Source organism: Engystomops pustulosus, chromosome 3, assembly GCF_040894005.1.
Source record: "Engystomops pustulosus chromosome 3, aEngPut4.maternal, whole genome shotgun sequence".
NCBI lineage: Eukaryota > Metazoa > Chordata > Amphibia > Anura > Leptodactylidae > Engystomops > Engystomops pustulosus.
Genome location: NC_092413.1, coordinates 16,074,614 through 16,096,182, shown reverse-complemented (window position 1 = coordinate 16,096,182; position 21,569 = coordinate 16,074,614). Strand labels below are relative to the sequence as shown.

At 45.9% G+C, this 21,569-nt stretch overlaps 1 protein-coding gene across 4 annotated transcripts in view; it reads right to left on the bottom strand.

Annotated features, from left to right (window-relative positions):
- USH2A (usherin) overlaps window positions 1–21,569 on the bottom strand; it is a 493,686-nt gene that overhangs the window by 186,728 nt on the left and 285,389 nt on the right. For all 4 annotated transcript variants that reach the window (XM_072140122.1, XM_072140124.1, XM_072140123.1 and 1 more), the window contains exon 38: window positions 16,656–16,835. In XM_072140122.1, the coding sequence (XP_071996223.1) occupies window positions 16,656–16,835 (180 nt within the window). The remainder of the gene's footprint in view (window positions 1–16,655; window positions 16,836–21,569) is intronic.

The window sequence follows — 21,569 nt, the reverse complement described above, 5'->3', positions numbered from 1 at the left end:
GGTCACACTATGGCCCAAAAGCACAGAGCACGCCCACTACAAGGAGTGTTCAAAGTGGGCGGAGTCTGTGGTCACACTATGGCCCAGAAGCACAGAGCATTCCCACTACAAGGAGTGTTCAAAGAGGGCGGAGTCAGTGGTCACAATATGGCCCAGAAGCAAAGAGCATTCCCACTACAAGGAGTGTTCAATAAAAGCGGAGTCTGTGGTCACACTATGGCCCAGAAGCACAGAGCACGCCCACTACAAGGAGTGTTCAAAGTGGGCGGAGTCTGTGGTCACACTATGGCCCAGTTGCACAGAGCATTCCCACTACAAGGGGTGTTCAAAGAAGGCAGAGCCTGTGGTCACACTATGGCCCAGAAGCACAGAGCATTCCCACTACAAGGGATGTTCAAAGAGGGTGGAGCCTATGGTCACACTATGGCTCAGAAGCACAGAGCATGCCCACTACAAGGAGTGCTCAAAGAGGGCGGAGTCTGTGGTCACACTATGGCCCAGAAGCACAGAGCATGCCCACTACAAGGAGTGTTCAAAGAGGACGGAGTCTGTGGTCACACTATGGCCCAGAAGCACAGAGCATGCCCACTACAAGGGGTGTTCAAAGAAGGCAGAGCCTGTGGTCACACTATGGCTCAGAAGCACAGAGCATTCCCTCTCCAAGGGGTGTTCAAAGAAGACAGAGACTGTGGTCACACTATGGTCCAGAAGCACAGAGCATTCCCTCTCCAAGGAGTGTTCAAAGAGGGCGGAGTCTGTGGTCACACTATGGCCCAGTTGCACAGAGCATTCCCACTACAAGGGGTGTTCAAAGAAGGCATAGCCTGTGGTCACACTATGGCCCAGAAGCACAGAGCATTCCCACTACAAGGGATGTTCAAAGAGGGTGGAGCCTATGGTCACACTATGGCTCAGAAGCACAGAGCATGCCCACTACAAGGAGTGTTCAAAGAGGGCGGAGTCTGTGGTCACACTATGGCCCAGAAGCACAGAGCATGCCCACTACAAGGAGTGTTCAAAGAAGACAGAGCCTGTGGTCACACTATGGTCCAGAAGCACAGAGCATGCCCACTACAAGGAGTGTTCAAAGAGGACGGAGTCTGTGGTCACACTATGGCCCAGAAGCACAGAGCATGCCCACTACAAGGGGTGTTCAAAGAAGGCAGAGCCTGTGGTCACACTATGGCTCAGAAGCACAGAGCATTCCCTCTCCAAGGGGTGTTCAAAGAAGACAGAGACTGTGGTCACACTATGGTCCAGAAGCACAGAGCATTCCCTCTCCAAGGAGTGTTCAAAGAGGGCGGAGTCTGTGGTCACACTATGGCCCAGTTGCACAGAGCATTCCCACTACAAGGGGTGTTCAAAGAAGGCATAGCCTGTGGTCACACTATGGCCCAGAAGCACAGAGCATTCCCACTACAAGGGATGTTCAAAGAGGGTGGAGCCTATGGTCACACTATGGCTCAGAAGCACAGAGCATGCCCACTACAAGGAGTGTTCAAAGAGGGCGGAGTCTGTGGTCACACTATGGCCCAGAAGCACAGAGCATGCCCACTACAAGGAGTGTTCAAAGAAGACAGAGCCTGTGGTCACACTATGGTCCAGAAGCACAGAGCATGCCCACTACAAGGAGTGTTCAAAGAGGACGGAGTCTGTGGTCACACTATGGCCCAGAAGCACAGAGCATGCCCACTACAAGGGGTGTTCAAAGAAGGCAGAGCCTGTGGTCACACTATGGCTCAGAAGCACAGAGCATTCCCTCTCCAAGGGGTGTTCAAAGAAGACAGAGCCTGTGGTCACACTATGGTCCAGAAGCACAGAGCATGCCCACTGCAAGGAGTGTTCAAAGAGGGCGGAGTCTGTGGTCATACTATTGGCCAGAAGCACAGAGCATTCCCACTACAAGGGGTGTTCAAAGAGGGCGGAGCCTGTGGTCACACTATGGCCCAGAAGCACAAACCATATCCACTACAAGGAGTGTTCAAAGATGGCGGAGCCTGTGGTCACACTATGGCCCAGAAGCACAGAGCATTCCCACTACAAGGAGTGTTCAAAGAAGGCGGAGCCTGTGGTCACACTATGGCCAGGAAGCACAGAGCATTCCCACTCCAAGGGGTGTTCAAAGAAAGCGGAGCCTGTGGTCACACTATGGCCCAGAAGCACAGAGCATGCCCACTAGAAGGAGTGGTCAAAGAAAGCGGAGCCTGTGGTCACACTATGGCCCAGAAGCACAGAGCATGCCCACTAGAAGGAGTGGTCAAAGAAGGTGAAGCCTGTGGTCACACTATGGCCCAGAAGCACAGAGCATGCCCACTACAAGGAGTGTTCAAAGAAAGCGGAGTCTGTGGTCACACTATGGCCTAGAAGCACAGAGCACGCCCACTACAAGGAGTGTTCAATAGAAGCGGAGTTTGTGGTCACACTATGGCCCAGAAGCACAGAGCATTCCCACTACAAGGGGTGTTCAAAGAAGGCAGAGCCTGTGGTCACACTATGGCCCAGAAGCACAGAGCATGCCCACTACAAGGGGTGTTCAAAGAAGGCAGAGCCTGTGGTCACACATTGGCCCAGAAGCACAAACCATATCCACTACAAGGAGTGTTCAATGGAAGAGGAGCCTGTGGTCACACTATGGCCCAGAAGCACAGAGTATGCCCACTACAAGGGGTGTTCAAAGATGGCGGAGCCTGTGGTCACACTATGGCCCAGAAGCACAAACCATATCCACTGCAAGGAGTGTTCAATGGAAGTGGAACCTGTGGTCACCCTATGGCCTAGAAGCCTAAGAAAAAGGGGGACTTCAGTTATCTCTTTCTCATACAAGGGGAACAGTTCTGTAAATAATACTAGGGAATAGTTAGGGAACTGGGAAAATTTTTGCTTTATGGCCGACCTGCCCACTATATTCCTCAACAGTCCACCTAATATTATCTGATTACCGTATATACTCGAGTATAAGCCGAGTTTTTTAGCACAACTTTTGTGCTAAAAATTCAACACTCGGCTTATATTCGGGTATACAAAAATAATAAAGTTACTACTCACCATTCCGACGGCCCGGACAGCTCCTCTTCATCTTCATGCCGCAGGTCCGCGGGAGCTCCGTGGCCGCGCCTCTTCTGTCTTCATGCCGGCTCGGGGCCGCGACAGCTCCGTGCGCACGGCCCGTCCGGCACTCAACTGTGATGTCAGCCGCTGTTGGCATGAAGATGAAGATGGAGAGGAGCTGTCTGGGCCGTCGGAATGGTGAGTAGTAAGTTTATTATTTTTTTTACCGGCAACAGGGGGCTGGCAGGCATTTTAAAAAAGGGGCTGGCAGGCATTAAAAACAAAGGGGCTGGCAGGCTACATAGACAAAGGGGCTGGCTGGCTATATACTGAAGGGGGCTGGCAGCTATATACTGGGAGGCTGTGACCAATGCATTTCCCACGCTCGGCTTATACTCGAGTCAATAGGTTTTTCCAGTTTTTGGTGGTAAAACTAGGTACCTCGGCTTATACTCGAGTATATACTGTAAGTGTATTCAATGGTTATTTATTTACAACACATTTCTAGTTTTTGGGCGAGATTATTTTAGGGATCCACGTTTTACCAATCTGTGCCGAAAAAAATTAAAAAATCCCAAATCTTAGTAAATGATCTATGCTATAAAAGAAAATTACAATTACTTGTCAAATTTTAGTTTATTTTTTTAGTTAGTTGAGTTCTTTCCGGCTACAAATGGACTTTACTTTACCGGAGGAAGATGGTTCTTAAGGTACTTTCCCCCAGAGAAGGAAGAAAATGAGCTCCTGACATAGACTGTGTTTGAACTCTGTGTATTTCCCCGATTATTTATTTTGTATCTCTAGTGTTCATGAAATATTATCCACACACAATTCCTCTGAGTAACCGTCAAGATGTTTTTGCATCTGCCAGAGCGGATACCGACACGATTCCTCTCTATCAATGTACAATGAAGAGCGTTGATGAGAAATGAAAGCCTACGAGTGGCCCTAACGGGCGTACTTGAGAGATGCAGATACCGGGCGAGACTATGAATACACATGAAATGAATGGCACCACAATGTGTGCTCTTGATAAACTGGGTCATTGGCGAATATCTTCTCGCAGAGTTTAATATAAGAATCAGTGTTGAAATTGAGTTGTGCCAACAAATAATTCAGGTCCTGGCTGGAGACTGTTGCTACCGAGGCGCGGGGGCATTTTTCACGAGATTTCCATCTGTAGTGATTCGGCTGTGTCATTACATGACTAGGGATTGAAAATGGCAAGAGATATTCCGGAGCGCAACTTATTTTTTCCGGAAATTTATCAGTCTACGCCGGAGAACTTTCATTGTACTATGTGTCGTATTGATCTGCTTTCCCCCCAGGACGGATTTGTCGACTTCAAATTTGAATTTGGGAATTGCTGGGGCCGTATTAATGGCTCATACATTGCTTTTTTTTTTATTAGATACTAAAGCTAGAAGTTCATGGATATTCTGGCGTATATATGTTGTGTTTGTGGTTGTTAGTACAGCATTGTGTTTTACAGGAGAGGAATGAAGATAAAAAATCCAAAAAGTTGTAAAGTGAAAAACGCCATGCTCAAGAGCTCGAAATCAAAGATGGCCCCTTTTATTTATTGCCACCAATTGTTTTTTTTTTTTTAATGGTTTCGGACACCCCCTTTAAAGGTTAAGACCCAGACCTAGGAACGGTACACCAAAGTTGGCAAGACGAAAAGGAAGCTTGGAAGCCGGCCGAGCTGTCCAGGTGGGGCGGCAGAGACTTGCAGGTGGCTTTGTCGTATTTAAATGCTGTTGGCATTTAAAGGGTTTAGGGTAGGGATGAGCAGACCAACTCAAGTTTGCGCCCCCCCCGCTGAGAACTTTTCAAGCCCATGTTCTAGTACCAAACCCGACCTGGACCACACCCCCATGATGTCATTGGGGTACACCGATTCTCTCCAAAATAGCGGCATGCCGCGTTGCACGCACCAGATCAGTTTGCGTGTTGTCGACGACTTTGTCAACACCGTTACTGGCAGGGGGGGGGGGGGGGGAGTTGAGCCAGACCCAAAACAGGACCTGGACTTCTAATAAAGTCCAGGGTCAGGTCTGGGGAACCTAAACCAACGGCAGCATTTCAAAAGTAAACGAAGACTGGGGGGGGGGGGGGGTTAGCGGTGTGTTCAGGTTCAGGTGTGATTATCAAACTGTTGTTCCAGGGTCCTCGGTCTGCATGTCAACCATGTAGACCACACAATGACCAACATAAATGAAAATAAAAGCAGAATCTACTGATAAACATAACTAAACTTTGTACTAAAAATTATGTAAAATCTGAACTTGCAAAATGTTTTCTCATCGGCATCTTTGTCTCATTGCCCTTCGGCAACTCTTAAGACTTTATAGACAGTTCTTCAAGGTCCCCCCTTCCCTCCAAATAAGACCCTTGAGAATTTGACTCGTCTTTGGTACTTGGGATTTTGCTGGAGGCTTGAACGCTTCAGTACAAAATGGAGAAGTTTTCAGACAAAGATCACAAAAATAACTTTAACTTCTTTTTATCAATTTAACACCAGAAAAAAAATGGTTGTAAATAAAGAAAATAGAATTTCCACGTTAATTATTTAATTCCACGTTTTGTGTATTTTTAAGTTAAAATGTTTGCTACTTAAAAAAAGTAAATTTTAGTGAAATGAAAATTTATTTTTTCTATTTAGTTTTGTAACTTATACAGTTGTCAGTGGTTATAGAAATACACTCATCGGGGCTTATTAACTAAGGGGCCGCGGCCGCACTTTCGTAGGATATTCCGAAGATAGGGGATTTGCACTGCTGGGACAGGTATTTTACCGGGGACTGTGTCGCATGCGATTGGATTGCGCTGCTTTCATGAGACAAAAATCAGGGGGGCGTGGCCGTCGGACAACTGATTCGGACTGAGCGCGGGATTTAACTTACAATTTGTGTCACAAGACCAAACACTTACATGCACCGGGAAGAAGAAGGTGAACTCCGGGGGAAGCGACACATGAAGGATATCGGACGCACAATGTTAGTGACTCCCCGAACAGCGCATTATAATCGGACAAGGCACTTACATGCACCTGGAAGAAGAAGGTGAACTCTGGCGGACCTGAGGGGGAAAGCGACACATGCCGGATATCGGACGCACAATGTTAGTGACTCCCCGAACAGCGCATTATACACGGACAAGGCACTTACATGCACCTGGAAGAAGAAGGTGAACTCTGGCGGACCTGAGCGGGGAAGCGACACATGCAGGATATCGGGCGCATGATCTTAGTGACTCCCGGCACAGCACATTATACACGGACAATGCACTTACATGCACCAGGAAGAAGAAGGTGAACTCCGGGGACCTGAGCGGGGAAGCAACAAATGTAGGATATCGGGCGCACAATGTTAGTGACTCCCCGCACAGCGCATTATACACGGACAATGCACTTAGATGCACCAGGAAGAAGAAGGTGAACTCCGGGGACCTGAGCGGGGAAGCGACACATGCAGGATGTCGGGCGCATGATCTTAGTGACTCCCGGCACAGCACATTATACACGGACAATGCACTTACATGCACCAGGAAGAAGAAGGTGAACTCCGGGGACCTGAGCGGGGAAGCAACAAATGTAGGATATCGGGCGCATAATGTTAGTGACTCCCCGCACAGCGCATTATACACGGACAATGCACTTACATGCACCAGGAAGAAAAAGGTGAACTCCGGGGACCTGAGCGGGGAAGCAACAAATGTAGGATATCGGGCGCACAATGTTAGTGACTCCCCGCACAGCGCATTATACACGGACAATGCACTTAGATGCACCAGGAAGAAGAAGGTGAACTCCGGGGACCTGAGCGGGGAAGCGACACATGCAGGATATCGGGCGCACGATCTTGGTGAACTGTGGCACAGCGCATTCCGGTCGGACAGTGCACTTTCGGGGAAAGCGTCATGGACAGGTAAGTAAATGTGCCGCATTATGTAAAACAATTACAATTTTGTAATAATCTTTTTCTTAACCTCTTCACGTCAACATAAAACTGCGGCAACCAGTCCGGAAAAAGGTGTATGGAGAGGTGGCATAAACTGTCAAGCCCTGATAAATCTCCACCAACGTCTAAACTTTTTGTTGACCGTCGACTGTTCATTATTCCTTCCATCAGGCGTTTTGGATATTTCTAAGTTCTGATTCTGCAACAGAGCACAACGGAAGTTCCCACCAGGTCTACGTAGACGTAATGTGGTTTATATATTTTATCTAAAGAGAAGAATGGACCCGAACCCCAATAAAACTTCAGCCAGAAGTCCGGGTTCGGTTCCTTAGCCAAAACCTGTAACACCCGCGATCAGTTTGCTATCCTTTACATGCCTGTTACAAAATTCCGGATTCGTGGATTCGAATTTAATACCTATGGGTGTCGGTGGATTCGCTCATCAATCGATAACACCCACAATTGGTGCCAGCAACAATCACAGGTGTTGCCGGTGGGTGAGCGGACCCATTTAGAGCGTTAACACCTACGATTGGCACAAGCACCGATCACGGGTGTTCGGATTCCGGTCTGGCTTTTGGCCAAGCTCGCCAGTCCAAATACTAATTCAGGTCCGAATACTCTCATCACTATTTATCCATTTCTGTAGCAATGACTTTTATTTTTCCTTACTATTTTTGTACTGATTTATTGTTTTCAGTTTTTTTTTTTTTTTTTTTAGTATTTTTACTAAAAAGTAAGTTCTTTAAGAACATCAAATCCTATATTGAGGGGTTAACCTAATTGTTTTCTACTAATTGGGTGTTTTTGTTTATTTTTTTCTATTTAGTTATTTTTTTACCTTTTATACTTTGCAGAAATAAAAAAAGTTCAGCTCCCAAAAAAAAAAAAAAAAAAGAGGCTTCGAGGCAAATAAAGTGTATTTAGAATGTCTACGGCGTGCGATGCCTTTGTTTTGAACTTGAGCGGACGGAAGACTTTGACTATTTCCCTGCCATCTGACTCCCTCCTCATTTGTTCGTCTGTGTTCTGCTGATTACTATTCAACAATGCCTTTAACTTGTGGTTCCATTATTTAACTACATGCACAGTCATAGCTGACCCTTCCTGATCAATCGCCGATCCATACAGGTTTGACTGATAAAAAAAAGCCAATTAGATTCCAGCAAATTAAGGGACATCACCAATGTCAACCACTTATTAAAGGGAAGCTCAATCCGGCGCAAATCGAATACACAAAAACACAGCGAGACTTTATCATGAACAGAAAATGTAATAATCTTCAGCATGGTCCGGAATCTAACATCGGATACATTAAAATCCAAGTAAGTAGGTCTAAGCTGCAATACCAAACACGGCCCATATACAAGAGTGGCGCTGTTTGGTGACTGTTATTACTACAATTATACTATTATTAAAGGGATTGAGATGGATAAATAGATTTATTTGTCATTGGCTTCAGGTGGAGTTAAAAAAAAACCTTAAAAGGTAAAAACTTGGTCAGCAGGACAGTGAAAAAAATTCAGTGATTTCCAAGTGCATTAAGGGGGTGTCCTGTGAAAATGCTTAAGCTTTTACTTAGATTGGAGCAAAGGAACAGTAGAGAATCTCAATGAAGGATCTAACAGCACAGCAGTGTGAGGAGATGGCTCCAATGCCCCAGATCCATCTACAATCATGGAATATTCATCCATATTTAAAGCAAAAATTTCTAAGAAAATTCTACAGAAGTCACTTAGAGCAAAGGGGAGGGACTACGGACAGAGAGCTAAAAACACAGCAGTGTGAAGACACGGTCCTAGTGCCCCAGATCCATCTACAATCATGGAATATTCATCCATATTTAAAGCAAAAATTTCTAAGAAAATTCTACAGAAGTCACTTAGAGCAAAGGGGAGGGACTACGGATAGACAGCTAAAAACACAGCAGTGTGAGAACACGGCCCCAGTGCCCCAGATCCATCAACAATCATAGAATATTCATCCATTTTTAAAGTCCTGCGGCTGCAAACAATGTACACATGGTATGCGTTAATAAAAGTGGCAAAAATTTCTAGAAAAATTCTACAGAAGTCACATAGAGCAAAAGGGGAGGGACTACGGACAGAGAGCTAAAAACAGAGCAGTGTGAAGACACGGTCCTAGTGCCCCAGATCCATCTACAATCATGGAATATTCATCCATATTTAAAGCAAAAATTTCTAAGAAAATTCTACAGAAGTCACTTAGAGCAAAGGGGAGGGACTACGGATAGACAGCTAAAAACACAGCAGTGTGAGAACACGGCCCCAGTGCCCCAGATCCATCTACAATCATGGAATATTCATCCATATTTAAAGCAAAATTTTCTAAAAAAAAAATTCTACAGAAGTCACTTAGAGCAAAGGGGAGGGACTAAGGACAGAGAGCTAAAAACACAGCAGTGTGAGGACCTACCACTACTTGTATATGAATAGTAATGACAGGACCCGCTTGGCCAAATTTTGAGGCTGCGCTCACACGTGGCGTTTACATTGCGTTTTGAAACACAATACAACAGCTGAGGAGAGGAGATGTGCCTAGTTACATTGCTGTTAACATTTGCATTTACAACAACATGATGTTAACACATGTGTTAATATAGCGTTTTCGAAACGCAAATGTTAACAGCTATGTACGTGCAGAAGTATATAGCTGGGTATCGTCAGCATAAACATGATACTGGAAACCGAATCTGCTTATGGTTTGTCCGATGGGGGCAGTATAGAGGGAAAAGAGAAGAGGACCCAGGACTGAGCCCTGAGAAACCCCGACAGATGAGAAGAGAAAAATCCCAAAAAAAGTTTGTCGCTTTGGATGATGTCATCAGAGAGCGACTATCATCCCCAAAATGGCTGGACCAAGCTACACATACGACATTGATTAAATTGCCGCCTACAGAATTCGGAGAGATAACGCCTGCGATTTGTGCCAGTGAGCATTAAAGGGGTTGTCCGATAGTTCAAAAAATTAGGAGTCGGGTTGGGACGGGCTCTTAAAAAAAAAGTGTACTCACCTCCTCCGTCGCGACGGTTCATCTGATCCGTGCCCCTCTAAACAAACAGCTGTGCTCGGGGAGGTACTGGTTGGCCAAGGTGGACGGTCACGCCCACTCTTCCCGATCTCTTAGCACTGGATCAGGCGCTGGGATATGGTGATGGGTGGACGTGCACGACCACCTTGAGCGGCCGGAAGTTCTCCGAGCACAGCTTCCATGCCCCTGTAAACAAACAGCTGTGCTCGGGGAGCTTCTGGTTGACCAAGATGGACGGTCACGCCCACTCTTCCCGATCTCTTAGCACTGGATCAGGCGCTGGGTTATGGTGATGGGTGGACGTGCACGACCACCTCGGGCGGCCGGAAGCTCCTAAACAAACAGGGGCATGCACTAGACGGACAATGGTGCGGGATATCAGGAGCGACGGAGGAGGTGAGTACACTTTTTTTTTGGCTCCTAATATTTTGGAACTCTAGGACAACCCCTTTTATGGTGGGATTGAGCCCCAACAGGTGGTATGTTCAGGCTCTGTTATGGGAAACACAAGTTAATACCGATGACCATCGCTGGTGTTACCAGTTGGGGTAAGTGTGAACCTTGAACCCAAACCTCTAGGCTCAAGCGCAAAGTTCCCCCCCAGAAATGAGCAGATCACGCACCAAACTGCACCTGAATCTTTTCTGCTGCGCATCAGACAAATCTTTCACAGTGGTTTCTAGCCAATACATTCCCCCCAGAGCTTAGGGAGGAGGGGATTGGCCAGAGAAATTTTATTTTTAAAAAATTTGTGAAAAAATAATGAAATTAGGGTCTCATGATAAATATGTGTCCTGGAGGACTACAGGGGGTTATACACTAATATCCCCGACCATTGGAGCAACATCAGCTTGGACCAAATTTTGGATGATTTGCTTATCTCTGCCCCTAATGTACTTGGAGAAGCTACAATCCTGAAATATAAATCCATCTTTCACAGTCCTGCTGCTACTAAAAACACACATATATGAGCACAAATCTCTTCAGGGACAACAACCAAAAGGACTCCAAAGAGCACAGAGCACAGCAGCGTGAAGACCTTCCTCTAGCGAACTGGGAGAAGCTAAAATCCTTCAATTTTAAATCCTTATTTCACAGTCCTGCTGCTACTAACACCATACACAAAGGTCTGAGTATGCATCTCTCAGGCATGATACATAACACTGGCAGCCGAGCGGACAGAGCACAGCAGTGTGAAGACTCCCCCCCTGTACAATCCTACACACAGTGATGTAACAGTACAGAGATACTACAAGCAGTGATGTCACAGTACAGGGATAATACACACAGTGATGTCACAGTACAGGGATAATACACACAGTGATGTCACAGTACAGAGATAATACACACAGTAATGTCACAGTACAGGGATAATACACACAGTGATGTAACAGTACAGGGATAATACACACAGTGATGTCACAGTACAGGGATAATACACACAGTGATGTCACAGTACAGGGATAATACACAGTGATGTCACAGTACAGAGATAATACACACAGTGATGTCACAGTACAGGGATAATACACACAGTGATGTCACAGTACAGCGATAATACACACAGTGATGTCACAGTACAGGGATAATACACACAGTGATGTCACAGTACAGAGATAATACACACAGTGATGTCACAGTACAGGGATAATACACACAGTGATGTCACAGTACAGGGATAATACATACAGTGATGTCACAGTACAGGGATAATACACAGTGATGTCACAGTACAGAGATAATACACACAGTGATGTCACAGTACAGGGATAATACACACAGTGATGTCACAGTACAGCGATAATACACACAGTGATGTCACAGTACAGGGATAATACACACAGTGATGTCACAGTACAGAGATAATACACACAGTGATGTCACAGTACAGGGATAATACACACAGTGATGTCACAGTACAGGGATAATACATACAGTGATGTCACAGTACAGGGATAATACACATAGTGATGTCACAGTACAGGGATAATACACACAGGGATGTCACAGTACAGGGATAATACACACAGTGATGTCACAGTACAGGGATAATACACACAGTGATGTCACAGTACAGAGATAATACACACAGTGATGTCACAGTACAGGGATAATACACACAGTGATGTCACAGTACAGGGATAATACACACAGTGATGTCACAGTACAGAGATAATACACACAGTGATGTCACAGTACAGGGATAATACACACAGTAGTGCCATAGTACAGGGATACTACACCCAGTGATGTCACAGTACAGAGATAATACACACAGTGATGTCACAGTACAGGGATAATACACACAGTGGTGTCACAGTACAGGGATAATACACACAGTGATGTCACAGTACAGAGATAATACACACAGTGATGTCACAGTACAGGGATAATACACACAGTGATGTCACAGTACAGAGATAATACACACAGTGATGTCACAGTACAGGGATAATACACACAGTGATGTCACAGTACAGGGATAATACACACAGTGATGTCACAGTACAGAGATAATACACACAGTGATGTCACAGTACAGGGATAATACACACAGTGATGTCACAGTACAGGGATAATACACACAGTGATGTCACAGTACAGAGATAATACACACAGTGATGTCACAGTACAGAGATAATACACACAGTGATGTCACAGTACAGGGATAATGCACCCAGTGATGTCACAGTACAGGGATAATGCACACAGTGATGTCACAGTACAGGGATAATGCACAGAGTGACGTCACAGTAGAAGGATAATGGGAGTATCATGTTATAGTACAGAGACATCACAGTAGTGGGTTAATGCACACAGTGATATCATGTTTGTAGCTGGAGGACTGCGCTACATGGATTTTTCTTTCTAGGATTGTAGTCTGACCTGGGGTATCACTGCTGTGTGTTAGATCTCTCCACTGAACTGCACCACAGGTGTCCAACCAAAAACCAGCTACAGCTCTTACTAAGAGCAGAGGGGAGGGGCTGTGATACATTGCAGTGGAGCACAGCAGTGTGAGGACAGCTAAAACCCTGGGAACATAAATCCTTATATCACAGTCCTGCGGCTACACAGCGGTGAACGATACCTGAATCTGACTGCCGTTCTGTAGGGTCAGTGCTGCTGACAGGTTCCCTTTAGCTGTTAATGATGTAACTGCCCCTTTAATAGCAGAAGTGACATGTTATCCTATGTACAAGCTGCGCAGGCTTTATATAAGGAGATATATTCACAGTAACGTGATATTTCCCTCCGATTATGGAGCTAATTGCTCCGGGATGCTGATGGTTGCTAATTCTATAACGTCCCGGTGTAAGGTGAGCGGATCTAATCAGCGGAAGATCATCATTGTCTATAACCAAGGTTGGCACAAGTGCAATGTCTGTGCGCTCCGACTTCATCATCGTCATCATCATAGTCTATGGAGTGAAGAAATAATATCTCACTAATGCCCCCAGCGCGAGCTGCGATGCTCTGCAGAGGCGGATAACACAGCACAGAGCCATAGGAGGTGTAGCAGAGCCGGTCCTGCGCTAAGGCTCAACACACACGACAAACTCAGCTCTGCTACATCTGTGCACATGTGATTATTGGTTATTGGTAACTAACTGATCACCAGCCCCGGGGCAAAGACTAGCAGCTCAAATTTTCTTTATGCCCCCCTGACATCACCCAGGGGTGTAGGACCAGTAGTCACTCCCAAAAGATATCAGGAACACAAGAATATCCGGAATACAAGAATATCAGGAATACAATGTTTCTTTCAAGGTATCTTAGATACAGCAGCTCAGCTCTATGTAATGTGGATGCCTATATAATGGCAGCTTAGATACAGCAGCTCAGCTCTATGTCAGGTGGATGTCTATATAATAGCAGCTTAGATACAGCAGCTCAGTTCTATGTAAGGTGGATGTCTATATAATAGCAGCTTAGATACATCAGCTCAGGTCTATGTAAGGTGGATGCCTATATAATGGCAGCTTAGATACATCAGCTCAGCTCTATGTAAGGTGGATGCCTATATAATGGCAGCTTAGATACAGCAGCTCAGCTCTATGTAAGGTGGATGCCTATATAATGGCAGCTTAGATACAGCAGATCAGCGCTATGGAAGGTGGATGCCTATATAATGGCAGCTTAGATACAGCAGATCAGCGCTATGTAAGGTGGATGCCTATATAATGGCAGCTTAGATACAGCAGCTCAGCTCTATGTAAGGTGGATGCCTATATAATGGCAGCTTAGATACAGCAGCTCAGCTCTATGCAAGGTGGATGCCTATATAATGGCAGCTTAGATACAGCAGCTCAGCTCTATGTAAGGGGGATGCCTATATAATGGCAGCTTAGATACAGCAGCTCAGCTCTATGTAAGGGGGATGCCTATATAATGGCAGCTTAGATACAGCAGCTCAGCTCTATGTAAGGGGGATGCCTATATAATGGCAGCTTAGATACAGCAGCTCAGCTCTATGTAAGGGGGATGCCTATATAATGGCAGCTTAGATACAGCAGCTCAGCTCTATGTAAGGTGGATGCCTATATAATGGCAGCTTAGATACAGCAGCTCAGCTCTGTGGAAGGTGGATGCCTATATAATGGCAGCTTAGATACAGCAGATCAGCGCTATGTAAGGTGGATGCCTATATAATGGCAGCTTAGATACAGCAGCTCAGCTCTGTGGAAGGTGGATGCCTATATAATGGCAGCTTAGATACAGCAGATCAGCGCTATGTAAGGTGGATGCCTATATAATGGCAGCTTAGATACAGCAGATCAGCTCTATGTAAGATGGATGCCTATATAATGGCAGCTTAGATACAGCAGCTCAGCTCTATGTAAGGTGGATGCCTATATAATGGCAGCTTAGATACAGCAGCTCAGCTCTATGTAAGGTGGATGCCTATATAATGGCAGCTTAGATACAGCAGCTCAGCTCTATGTCAGGTGGATGCCTATATAATGGCAGCTTAGATACAGCAGCTCGGCTCTATGTAAGGTGGATGCATATATAATGGCAGCTTAGATACAGCAGCTCAGCTCTATGTAAGGTGGATGCATATATAATGGCAGCTTAGATACAGCAGCTCAGCTCTATGTAAGGTGGATGCATATATAATGGCAGCTTAGATACAGCAGCTCAGCTCTATGTAAGGTGGATGCCTATATAATGGCAGCTTAGATACAGCAGCTCGGCTCTATGTAAGGTGAATGCATATATAATGGCAGCTTAGATACAGCAGCCCAGCTCTATGTAAGGTGGATGCATATATAATGGCAGCTTAGATACAGCAGCTCAGCTCTATGTCAGGTGGATGCCTATATAATGGCAGCTTAGATACAGCAGCTCAGCTCTATGTAAGGCGGATGCCTATATAATAGCAGCTTAGATACAGCAGCTCAGCTCTGTGGAAGGTGGATGCATATATAATGGCAGCTTAGATACAGCAGATCAGCGCTATGTAAGGTGGATGCCTATATAATGGCAGCTTAGATACAGCAGCTCAGCTCTATGTAAGGTGGATGCCTATATAATGGCAGCTTAGATACAGCAGCTCAGCTCTATGTAAGGTGGATGCCTATATAATGGCAGCTTAGATACAGCAGCTCCGCTCTATGTAAGGTGGATGCCTATATAATGGCAATTTAGATACCTCAGCTCTATGTAAGGTGGATGCCTATATAATGGCAGCTTAGATACCTCAGCTCTATGTAAGGTGGATGCCTATGTGCTAGTAGATTAGATACAACTTAGCTCAGTGCAAAGTGGATGCCTAAATAATGGAGGCTTAGATACAGCAGCTCAGCTTTATGTAAGATAGATGCCAATAGAATGGTAGCTTAGATACAGCTTAACTATATGCTTATCTACCGCTACTTCTGACATTAAAAAGTTGTGATCTCCTAAGGGAAGGGGCACACATCTGGCATCTTGTGTCATAAATCTCAGTGCACAAAGTAAAGGAGAAGGATTTATGATACTTAAATTACAAGGTGTCAAAGGAAATCACAGTGTTGGTGGTGCTGAACAAAATTATGTTCAGGATCAGGTCTGGGGATGGAGCTTGAATCCCCTCTGTGCTATCGGTCCTGGCATTTATCATGAGTATTAAATGGCGGAGGGTGAGGAAGACCCCCAACCCTAACTTCTGACTCAACATTGTGGGTCCGGGTCCTTTCATCACTACTTATGAGCCAAGTTACAAGTGCGACCTCTATAGTTACACCACTGTGAGTTAGTCTTTGGTGTTCTGCAGCAGCTGAGGCATGTATTATGAGGTTCTGCAGCAGCTGAGGCATGTATTATGAGGTTCTGCAGCAGCTTAGGCATGTATTATGATATTCTAAAGAGTCTGAGGTATGTATATATTAAGATTTTGCGGCAGGTAATGTATCATGAGTTTCTGCAGTAGCTACGGGAGGCTCATATGTGAAAGTTTTACACTGGGCCAACGTTGGCCAATTACACTGGTCACTTAAATTGGGTCTTCTATGTATAGATTTACTAGTCATATACAGTATATATCATCACATGACACGCATATCGAAGAGTATGGATGGAGAAGGACACTTGTACATAGGTGCACCTACCTCCTGGGGGCATTGTGATCACGATGGGGGCACTAGTCACATGACCTTGGCTATTGGATGCATTGACTTTGATGGTGTATGTAGAGAAGGGAACCAGACCATCCACCAGGACCCACTCATCCCTCTCCTGACTCCGATATAGAATCCGGCTGGAGTTGGTGATACTGCGGATTTCATCACCTGTTAAAACAATGGACATAATTACCAGACAGACAATAACCAGAAACATCACAACATTGGGGGTCATTTACTAAGGGCCCGATTCGCGTTTTCCCGACGTGTTACCCGAATATTTCCGATTTGCGGCGATTTTCCCTGTATTGGCCCGGTATTTTGGCACACACGATCGGATTGTGTCGCATCGGCGCCGGCATGCACGCGTCGGAAATCGGGAGCGTGGCCGAGCGAAAACCCGACGGATTCGGAAAAACCGCCGCATTTAAAACAATAAAAGTGTCGCGTGGGACGTACTTACCTTCACTTGGTCCGGCTCGGTGAACTTGAGTGCGTTCAGATGCTTTTCAGCGCAGCAGCACCACCTGGTGGACGGCGGAGGAACTACCTTGATGAAACCCGGCCGGACCCGAATCCACCGCAGAGAACGCGCCGCTGGATCGCGAACGGACCGGGTAAGTAAATCTGCCCCATTATAACATTAGGAACTATCCGACGTTGGGACATTTACCGGTCCTTTACAACCACGTTTTTGGCCAGTATTATGGATGCTGGTGTTGGAACCACCATATCTGTGCACATTGGGGCAGATTTACTTTCCCGTTCCATTCGCGATCCAGCGGTGCGTTCTCTGCGGTGGATTCGGGTCCGGCCGGGATTCATCGAATTGTAATAAGGAGATTCATTTGGAGTTTTGGGATTTAGGAATTGGCCACTACCAGGTTTTCGAGTTGAGCCAAGCTTCATAGACTTATGGGCCTAATGGGGCCGCACATTGTAGGGCAAGCCTCCATTTGGAGGTGACTTCAGGGTCAATCTCAGAAGGTTTTGGCCCATACCAGTCTGGTTTATGAGAGTATGTCTTGTCAAGGAATGTTGTACATCGCCATGTTGTACATCTACGTCTACGGGCATCAGTATCTACTTGTCGTCACCCTTCACGTTTTTGACGTTAACTTCTATGGCTGTAGCCCAGTCTTGGGTTATTCTCTTTCCTTTCCAATCAAAAAAGGTAACTTGACCCTAAATCTTATCCCCAGGACATCTGCAAACCTTAACCCTTGGAAAAGTTGGGCTGCATAGTATGATTGTGATTGGGTGCCTCTTCAATGAAGAAAGAAGGTCTGGGCCTACTGGTCCCATAGTACGATGGATAGTGGAATCTACGCCCTTGCTGCAAGACCTGATCTAGCTTACGAGATTTTTTATAATTTTGCCTACCCATGGGAGTAGTCATGGATTCGGTATTTCGTAGGTCCCAAGCAAAGTAATGTCTGGGGGCTCCTTACTTCATGGTTCCCATCTGAATAACAGAGATATTTCTGTAAGCTGCATTGGTAGGACATAAGGTGGAGCCCCCTGGACATTGGGACTTCTAGCATTTGATAGGTAAAGTAGCCCCAACATGGAATTATCTACCCTGGGCTAGATCATGGGGGCCCATTAACCATAGGCTAGGACTAAGTATACCAGTACATAATGGTGCTCTTGCACCATCATGAGCCAAATCGGAGGCTCAGGCCCTCCTGATAAACCCTAGTGGGCAGCGGCCCTGCACTGTGCCTCCAGGGCACTTCTACGCAAGTTCTGATCTGGTGTAGAACTTTCCCAAATCCTGCACCTGAATAGACACGGGCTATAGGCAATGTGTTCCTGCCCCTGTCCCGGCCCACTGCAGTGCCCGACAGCGCCCCCTCCCACCCAACTGGCATAGAGGCCGGAGAAGTCGCGAATCATTTTGTGACTAAATCATGGATTGTGCGCCTGGTTTTTTGCATATAAGCCATAACCCCCCGCCTTTTCCTTGGCCAGTTACCTGATGTTGTCCCCTTGGTCCAAGTTCTGGTTGGTCCAATTGCATTTGCTATTGGGTAGCTTAGACTTACCTCTACAGAGAAACAGTATTGAGGGCAATCCGCATGGATGACAAAGACTGGCACCATAATAAGGGGCCCGTTTTGGTTTTTACAATGGTAGAACCCTGTGCCCATGCCCTTTAATAACGCCATTGTGTCCTATACATATCTTTCTCCTGCCAATGGGTTAAACTCGCTCGGCAAGCAAATCCCCTCGAAATCCTCCATGCCAAGGGTTTTAGACTAATGCCGTTTCCAGCAATACGTCTATTTTTCCATAAGATATAACACGCTTGAGACTATTTCATCTTGCAAAGTCTTGCTGCCATGCCCCGGCACTGAGCACACAGGCATTATGTAAATGAAGATTATCTCACTTTTCAATTGGTGTTCATCATTCATGGATGCCAACAGAGATTTTGGGCTCTCTGGGGAAGTTCTCAGAAAGGTAGCCAAAGCGGGACTTACAGGCGGAAATCCATAATCAAATATCTAGATTGATTGTGTCACTTGCACTTGTATTGATTTTAATTGGACTGGCTGACCGGAGAGAATAATAGGAGAGCGCCCGTCACTGATTTATGGGAAGAAAATCCATCCTATTGTGAATGGTCGGCAGATGGTATGGGTTAACCCTTTCCAAGACTTGTTATCTACGGAGAACTTCTATGGATCACTATGGAACTTCATACAAATAACTGGTCCGAAAATTAAAAATGGATCCTTCTAGTCTTCTAAACTGAAAGATCGGTGGAAGAGATGAGCAGACCCGTCATTCCCGTTGGCCAATCATAGCAATGGCTAGTTGCTATGGGTGTCAATTTTCTAGGTTGGCTGTCTTGCCTATCCGGCAATATGTCTACCAGCAATAGGTCTGGGACACGCGGCCGAACCCAAATGGGAACGGCAGGTCCGCTCATCTCTAATTGGTGGCGTCCATCTTTCTGTACTTGAACGTCCTACTAACTTCCCTTCCCCTTCATTGTTTACCAACCAAAGCCTCACATTTCTGATAACGACTAGTATCTTAAGTTCCTACATCCCAGCACTTCTTGGGGGAAGCTTTTATGTAAAAAATTATTATGGGAAAATCAAAAGTGACGGCACTCTGGTCAACAGATCCTTCAGTCCTGTGAGATTTGAAATGGTGATATCACGTTCACTGTGCATGTGATAGCTGAGCCAATCGCTGGCTTCAGAGGTCATGTGACTTTTAATCACCCTTGACCTCTGGGTTAGCCACCAAGGGGGGTGGATTGATTAGGGCTTCTGAACCACGCCAGCAAGCACTTGTGATTATTTTCCCGTACGTGAAAATTTATCGGCTGCGTTTGTTGCTGCGCCAGGCCCTGCCGGCTGCGCTGGCCCCCACCAAATACATCCAGCGGCCGGAGTGCCCTATGTGCGCCGATAACCTCCATGTGAGCAACGATCCTGACATCACCTCTTCTGATGGAGCTGCCACTGGAACCAGGTGGCCACTGAAGAGGTAAATATTTGAGTTTTTGGGTCTTTTCCAAAAAAAAATCTTCCCCCTAAAGAATTTTTGCCGTAGAAAGAATTTAAGTAAATAGTGGCACAACCACTAATAGCATAGATGGCAAACAATGAAGGGGACACATTGTTGGCTGGAGCCAAATACACACACAAACACCAATGACTTGATCTATCCAGGGGTAGCATTTTGAAAGGGGTTGTTTCTAATGGGGCAGGGCATGTGACGGTGCCTAAATCTATGAGCAAATATCCCAGGCAAATGGGTTATGAAGAAATAAAGTCTAGGTCATAACCCAGGGTACTTTGTGCATTCATCAAATGTTGACTACTAAAACGCCAGTGCCAGGCTGGAGCATTACAAGTGATGGAGTAAGATTGGCGGGACCAGGAGCCCCCTCATCATCAGTCACCACAGTGGACCAGTGATCCATAGTTGTGTTACCACCAGCAACACAGAATAAGGGACCAAAAAAATTATTTTCTTGGGGCCCCATAAATGCAAAATATATACAGTATGTAGTAATCCAACAAGCTCCAACTAGTGGTGACTGTAAATACATTGGGGGTCATTTACTAAGGGGCCGTATCGCGGTTTTTACGTCAGGTTAAACACATTTTACCGTTTTGCGCCGATTTTCCCTGAATTGCCCGGGATTGTGGCGCATCGGCGCCAGCATGCACGCGACGGAAATCGGGGGTGACACCTAGTGGACATCAGGCGCAGTACCTTAGTGAATCTCCGGAACACCCAAATCCTCCACAGAGAACGCGCCGCTGGATCGCGAATGGACCGGGTAAGTAAATCTGCCCCATTATGTATAATCTGCTGAGCTCCTCCTAGTGGTGGCTATAAATACAGTGGGGATCATTTACTACAGGTCACGGATCGCACTTTCATGTAACACAAATCGGGGTTTGTCGGACGATCTGACTGATTCGGACTGAGCGCGGGATGTAACTTTCAAATTGTGTCGCAACACAATGCACTTACATGCACCAGGAAGAAGAAGGTGAACTCCGGCGGACCTGAGCGGGGAAGCGACACATGCAGGATTTCGGGCGCACGATCTTAGTGAATCGCGGCACAGTGATTATATTATACACGGACAATGCTCTTTTGGTGACTAAACTTTAGTATGTACTAAACTCCTGAGCGCCCCTAGTGGTGACTGCAGTTTTTATCAATTTAGCTACTTATGCAGAGAGATATCACTGCACTTGAGCTCAAAGTTAAAATTTTGGGATTACTCAAATAAGGAGGAAGAAGTTTATCAACATAGTGTTCTGTATGGTCTGTTGCAAATACACTATAGCATGGGGCTCATTTACATACTAGGTCCAGTCGCGATCCAGCGGTGCATTGTCCGACGCTGATTCGGGTCTGGCG